The sequence below is a fragment of the Petaurus breviceps genome, unplaced genomic scaffold (genome assembly GCF_028583685.1).
Source record: "Petaurus breviceps papuanus isolate PSGF00001 unplaced genomic scaffold, PetGlider_PUasm1.0 90887, whole genome shotgun sequence".
Taxonomy (NCBI): Eukaryota; Metazoa; Chordata; class Mammalia; order Diprotodontia; family Petauridae; genus Petaurus; species Petaurus breviceps.
Window position 1 is genome coordinate 1,291,316 of NW_027187370.1, and position 7,033 is coordinate 1,298,348.

General features: G+C 47.3%; 1 protein-coding gene across 6 annotated transcripts in view; it reads right to left on the bottom strand.

Annotated features, from left to right (window-relative positions):
- Window positions 1–6: 6 nt before the first annotated feature.
- The window catches only part of RARA (retinoic acid receptor alpha), a 54,051-nt gene continuing 47,024 nt past the window's right edge, over window positions 7–7,033 (bottom strand). For all 6 annotated transcript variants that reach the window (XM_069074224.1, XM_069074228.1, XM_069074226.1 and 3 more), the window contains 5 exons: window positions 6,622–6,782; window positions 3,033–3,209; window positions 2,409–2,613; window positions 1,105–1,263; window positions 7–692 (listed from right to left, as the gene is read on the bottom strand). In XM_069074224.1, the coding sequence (XP_068930325.1) occupies window positions 469–692; window positions 1,105–1,263; window positions 2,409–2,613; window positions 3,033–3,209; window positions 6,622–6,782 (926 nt within the window). In that variant the 3' untranslated portion in view covers window positions 7–468. The remainder of the gene's footprint in view (window positions 693–1,104; window positions 1,264–2,408; window positions 2,614–3,032; window positions 3,210–6,621; window positions 6,783–7,033) is intronic.

Sequence of the window (7,033 nt, forward strand, 5' to 3'; positions counted from 1 at the left end):
GGGGCTGAAAGCCCTCAGAGTTTGCTGGTGATGAACATGAGGCTGGGGGGGGGGGGGGAGAGTAGGGGGTGGTAGGCAGAGGCGCTTCCATGAATGTGGTGTTCTCTTCACCCACTCCCACAATATCCCGGCAGGGTCTCACTGCCTGGGCCCAGGCCTGGGATTTGGAAAGAGGGCACCCTTGAGCCCTCGGTCCCTGGCCCCAGCCCCTGTCCAGGACACTAGGTGACAGCCAGTTCAGGCTGCAGGTGAGTACATTGTAGGGATGGAGCCAAAGTTCCCACCTCTTCCATCCTCCCATCTAGATCCCAGGCCCCCATGAGGTTCAGAGACCTCTATAAGTCCTGGGAGGAGGGTGAAGGAGAGGGGAGAAGTGTTTCATGGTGGTTTCTTTTGGAAGGCAGAGAGAGCCAGGTTGTGGGGTGAGGGCTGTGTCCGTGTTTCCGCAGGGGGAGAGCTGGGGCTCAGTCAGGGAGAATGGGTGGCTGGGCTGCTTCTGTTGGAGCTGGGGGAAAGGCTGGGGCTGCAACTGCCCAGTGGCGGGGCCAGGCTGCTCCCATCCTCTTCCCTCCCCCCAACCCCCTGTTGTCCACTCAGAGTGTCCAGTCCCTCTGAATTCTCTAGCATCTCCTGGATGAGGGGGGGCATAGAGCCTGGGATCTCCATCTTCAGTGTGATCACTCGCTCAGCTCCTGGGAGAGGACAGAAGGAGGGAGGTCATCCACTGATGTTACCCCCCCCCCAAGGTGGAGCCTCCCTCCCCCATTCTTGTTTGTACATTTCAATGTTTGTTTTGGTTGATGGTTACAATAAAAATTTTAAGGTTACAATAAATTTTTTAAAAGGAGTCTCTCCACCCCCAGGGTACTCAGTGAGGAGGAGGTGTCTATCTGCTACTTATGTTGCTAAAGCAGGAGAAGGGGCTCAGTCCTTCCTATTGTGAAGATCTAAGGAAGGAGAGGATGTCCTGGGGACAGACCTTCCCCTCCCGGTGTCAAAATCCAGGGCCCTGAGACTGCAGGGGTCTCACTTGTGGCAAGGGCCCAGGAAGGGGCTCTGAGCTAGGGCCCTCGCAGGAGGGGGAGCGCCAGCTGCCATACTTACCCTTGGCGCTAATGCTTCGAAGGTCTGTGATCTTCATCAGCATTTTGGGGAACATGTGAGGCCGACTGGGCCGCCGTTTCCTCACATAGACCTTGAGGGCCTCCAAGAGGGGCTCCTGCAGTGTGTCCACTTTGTCTGGCTGTTCCAGGTCCTGTCGGTCTAAGAGGAAAAAAAAAAAATCTGGTCATGCCAGGCCTGGCCACTGAGGGGCACTGCTGCCCAGGTCTCTGAGCAGAGTCTGGGAGCAGGTAAGGATGGGGGTCATTTCAGCCACTGACAGTATATCAGTTGCATAAAGGAGGACAAACCACCTTATCTACTGCTCTGTCAGCTCCAGCCTCCCCTCCCTTCTTTCTAAATCCTTGACCTGGTATCTTCAAATTTTTTTTTCTATACCAGTGACTTCATCAATGTGAAAGAAGTCTCAGAGTGAGGACTATGTCCATCACCATGCAGACAAGAAGCTTTTCTGTGACTCTGAGAGCTGCCGTGGGACAGGGACACTTGATCATGGTCAGAGTCAAAGAGAGGACTTTGACCTATGTCCCGACTCCAAAGCTAGCCCTCTATTCTCTACACCAGGCTGTCCTACCCCGGACATAATTGGGAGGTGGACAATGAAGTGAGAAGAAGAAGCAATTTGGTGGAAGGGAAGAAGAGTCGGGAGGAAATCTACTGGTCTTAGCTGAGATTCTTCCAAACTAGAGGTTCTTGAGCTTTTTGTGTGCCCTAGATCCCTTTGATAATCTAGTGAAGCCTATGGACCCCTTCTCAGAATATCCTTGTTAAATGCATTGGTCTTATGGCGGGGATATTCAACCTGGGAAGGCAAACTTGATTTCTTTAACAGTTCTGATTTTGATATAATTGGGTTTTTTTAATACTATGAACTTTATGCATCTAAAAGCATTATTCTGAAAAGGGGTCCAATGGATTCACCAGACTGCCAAGGAGGGTCCATAAAAAGTTAAGAAACCCTAAACTAGACTGACCAAGATCCACCCCTTCCTCTGGGAATCCCCATGTCTAGGGCTTATATGGCAGCATTCTGCAGGAATCTCAAGAGGCAGTGTTAAAAGCTACATAAAGAATCATCCTGGCTTCATCTGAAAAACTATGGTTGTTATCTCCCTTTCCTTAGCCCCTTCAGGGTATCTTCTTTTTTACAGTTTCACGTCCTCTGTCCTAACAGGAGACCCTAGGAGAGGCTTGGGGAGCTGCCATGAAACCTGCCCACTCTGCCCTCAGCTCCATTCCCACTCCACATCCCTACAGTTCCCCTTGGGTTCTAAAAACCCACCCACCTCCACAGATGAGGCAGATGGCACTGAGGAGCCCAGTCTCAGCATCATCCATCTCCAGTGGCAGCAGCTGGTTGGCGAAGGCAAAGACCAAGTCGGTGAGGGGCCCAAAACCGGCATTGTGCATCTGTGTCCGGTTCAGGGTCAACCCATCTGAGAAGGTCATTGTGTCCTGTTCTGGTGTGTACCTCGTGCAGATCCGAAGAATCTGGGAGCGGTTCAGGGCAGGAAAATGTTATGCCAGCTCATTATTTTCCTGATACACCTAGGCCTCCTTTAGCCCCTGAGGATTTTATCAAGGGAGGACATCTTGGTCATCCTCCTGTTTTCATACCAAAGGAACCCCATCTCCAGCCCAATCTCTCTAAGTATTATTTCCCTAAGGAAGTTTCTGCCAGAGTCTAAGGTAACTTCTGCAAGCAAAGTATTTTCCTTCAGCAGGAAAGGAGAACAAATGGGAAACTGACTAGCACTGGAAGTACTCTAACTCTTCACAGACACCCCCCCCCCAGACTCCCTCTCCTTGTTGAGGAGGGGGGGGAACAGGATCATAGAAAAGGTGGCAGATAGGCAAGAAGGTAAGGGCAGCTGCTTTAGGGCAGGCAGCAAGCACCCTGGGCTCCTCACCAGGATGTCCAGGCAGGCAGCCTTGAGAAGGGTGATCTGATCAGCAATGGTAAGAGTGGTGAAGCCGGGAAGCTGCTTGGCAAACTCTACAGTCTTGATGATGCATTTGGTGGAGAGTTCACTGAACTTGTCCCAGAGGTCAATATCCAGGGAGACCCGCTGTTCCGAGCTGTTGTTCTATGGGAGGAGGAAAGAAAGGAGTCTGTGACAGTTACCAGCCAATTGTCCCCTGTGACTTACCTACTGATGACTCTTCTCTTCCTGGCCTTGACCTCTCAACTCAGGACTGACCAACGTCTACCCTGACCCAACACTGTTACTGATGACAGCTGAGGCTGGGCCAACAATGCAACATGGTCAGTGCCTGTTTCTATCATGCTAACAAAGCACTTTCCTCCTTATCCTTGAAGCAGGTAATGTTTCATTAGCCCTAGGCAGCAAGCTGATGGAAGTGGAAAAAGTACTGGATTTGGAGTCAAGAAGACTTGAGTCTGAATCCTGTTTTAGATACATTATCCGTATGATATTGAGCAATATTCCTTAACCTTTCCCAGCTTCAGTTTCCTTATCTGTAAAATGGAGATAACAATAATCACCCATCTTACAGGGTTGTTGTATGGATCAAATGAGTTAACATATAAAGTATTTTGTAACCTTTAAATCAGTACATGAATGTTATTTATCATACCTACAGATGAGACTGAAACTTTAAAAGATCAGTAAACACTTATTAAGCATTTGATATGTGCCAGGCACTAAGCTAAGCCCTGGGGATACAGGAAGAAGCAAAAGACAGTCCATGCTCTCACAGAGCAGACAATTTAACAGGGGAGGCAGCAAGCAGATAAACATGTACAAACAACCTATATAAGGGGAAAATGGGAAATAATGAGCAGGGGGAAAGTACTAGAATTACGAGGAGTTGGGGAAGATATCCTGTAGAAAATGGGATTTTAATGGGGACATAAAGGAAGCCAGGAGGCAGAGACAAGGAGAGCATCCCAGGCATGGCAGACTGAAGCTTTGAGAGGTGAAGGTGACCTACCAAGGGTCACAGAGCAGGTGACAACAGTAACAGCAACATGTATACAGCACTTTAGGAATGGCAAAAGGCTATAGATATAGAAAGGAAGTGTGGTGCCCTGGGAAAAACACTGGACTTTGAAACAGGAGATACCTGGGATTATAAGGCATCTTTGACCCACCCTAGCTGTGTGACCATGGACATGTCATTGAATACTGCTCTCTTCCTAGTGGGGGTGGGCAAAATGCTGCACATCCTGTTAGATGTGGCCAGTGTCAGGTGGTTTAGTTTAACTGTTTTTCTTTAATACGAGCAAGGGCTCAGTATGATATCACAAAATGACTGCAGTCAGGCATAGTGACCATTAATAGATCTTTTAAAATGATTTGAAATACTTGTAGTACCAACTTCTCAGAGCTGTTAAAAATCAAAGAAGATGATAACATATGCAAAGCACCTTGCAGAATCTAAATAAACTGCTGTTCAGGGTATCAGATCTGGAACTAAACTAAAATTTGGAACTAGGCCCAAAGGGCTATAAAACTGTGCATACCTGTGTGGCAGCTCAGTGATGCAGTGAATATGGCACCTGAGTTCAAATCTGGCCTCAGACACTTAATACTTACTTAACCCCAATTGCCCTGCCCCCCCCTCCAAAAAGCAACAAAAGAAAACAAAACTGCACATACCCTTCAATCCAGCAGTACTACTACCAGGTCTGTATCCCAAAGAGATCAAAGAAAAGAGATAAAGATCTATATGTACAAAAATATTTATAGCAGTTCTTTTTGTGGTGGCAAAAAATTGAAACTAAGGGGATGCCCAGCAATTGGGGAATGGCTGAACAAGTTGTGGTCTATGACTATGATGAAATACCAGGGTGCCGTGGGGAATAACAACGGGGGTAGTTTTAGAAAAACATGGCAAGACAAACATGGACTGATGCAAAGTGAAGGGAGCAGAACCAGGAAAACATCTTACATAGTAACAGCAATATTGTATCGATGATCAACTGTGAAAGACTTAGCTACTTGATCGATACAATGATTCATAACAACTCTGGGGTGGCTAGGTGTCACAGTGAATACAGCACTGGCCCTGGAGTCAGGAGGTCCTGAGTTCAAATCTGACCTCAGATACTTACCACAAAAACTAGCTGTGTGACCTTGGACAAGTCACTTAACCCCAACTGCCCTACCTTCCCCCTTCCAAAAAGAAAAAAAAAACCTTTGATTCATAACAATTCTAAAGGACTCATGATGAAAAACTACTATTTACCTCCATAGAGAAATGATAGACTCTGAGTACAGATTGAAGGATACTTTTTTTCACTTTATTTTTCTTGCTTTTTTTTTCAACATGGCTATGCTTTGCATGACTTCACATGTATAATTGATATCATATTGCTTACCTTCTCATTCATTGGGTGAGGGGAAGGGCTGAAGGATAAGAAAGAATTTTGAACTCCAAAGTTTAAAAATGTTCAAAATAAATAATGGGGGTGGTATGTGAGTATGTGTGTGTGTGTGTGTGTTTAAAATCTCATTTAATTAAAGTGGCTAGGTGGAGCAGTCAATGGAGCACTGGACCTGGAATTAGGAACATCTGAGTTCAAATACAGACTCAGACACTTTAGCTGTATGACCCTGGGCAAGGTGCTTAACCTCCTTCAGCCTGTTTCCTTATGTAAAATGGGGATAGTAATAGCATCCCCCTCCCACAGGGTTGCTGTGGGAATTATGTTTGTTTATGAGGATGTTTGTAAAAAGCTTAGCACAATGTCTGGCACATAGTAAGGACTTAATAGATGTTTGTTTCCTTCCCTCTTTTGGTTAAAGGTTAAAACTTCACTAAGATTTTTGGGACACCCTATATAAAAAGGTCAGGTATGGGGCAGCTAGGTGGCGAAGTGAATAGAGCACCGGCTCTGGAGTCAGGGGGACCTGAATTCAAATCCAGCCTCAGACATTTAACACTTACTAGCCATGTGACCTTGGGCTTAACCTCACTTAACCCCAATTGCCCTGCCTTCCCCCCTCCAAAAAGAAAAAAAAATGGTCAGGTATTACTGGGTTTCCTCCCAGCCTTGCCCTGTGATTTCATCCGCAAAGGGATCTCCCAGTAAGGAATCTTCCTTCTGCCAATGAAGGTAAAACTTAACTGACAAAGATTACATTTGATCATCACCAGAAGACATTACAAATGAGGAAACTGAAGTTCCAAGAGGTTCACTGCCTTGTTGCCTACATCCACACAACGAGTAAGAGGTGGATGTGGGATTTTTTTGACTCCAAGGCCAGCACTCTGCTCTATGCCACCACTGAGTCCACACAGCTCCAGAGGCAAGGAAGGCCTCTGAATCAGGAAGATTAGCCCTTTTTAAGATCAGGGTATTAGATCAACACCTCTGGTGTCCTCATTCCTGTGCCTTGCAGCTGTCCCCCATGCTCCCAACATCCCATTCACCTCCCTACCTCCCTCATCCCCTCTCCTGCCCAGTCCTTTTGAGATTTCCAAGCCACCATCTCCCCATGTTCCTTGGACTCCACCCTTAGGTTCCCATACCGTAGTGTATTTCCCCAGCTGGCAGAGGGCAGGGAAGGTCTCCTGATGGGCTTTTCGAACCTTCTCAATCAACTCCTCCACCTCAGGGGTCAGTGTGTAGCTCTCTGAACACTCTGCTTTGGGCGCCTCTTTCTTTTTCTTATTCCGATCATTCCTCACAGCTGGAGGAGGGAGGGCAGAGGAGAGGGGGAACAGGAAAGAGGGGTTAGAAGCAGTGTGATAGGTGAGGTCCTTTCATGAGGCCCTGGGCACCCACCCCAGGGGGCCCCTCATATCTTAAAGGGATGGGATTTCCTCCCCAGGCCAGCACATCTAGGCCAGGCAGAGCTGTTATCTACTTAGCAAAGTCATCTTTGTAAATGTAAACACACACACACACACACACACACACACACACACACACACACACACA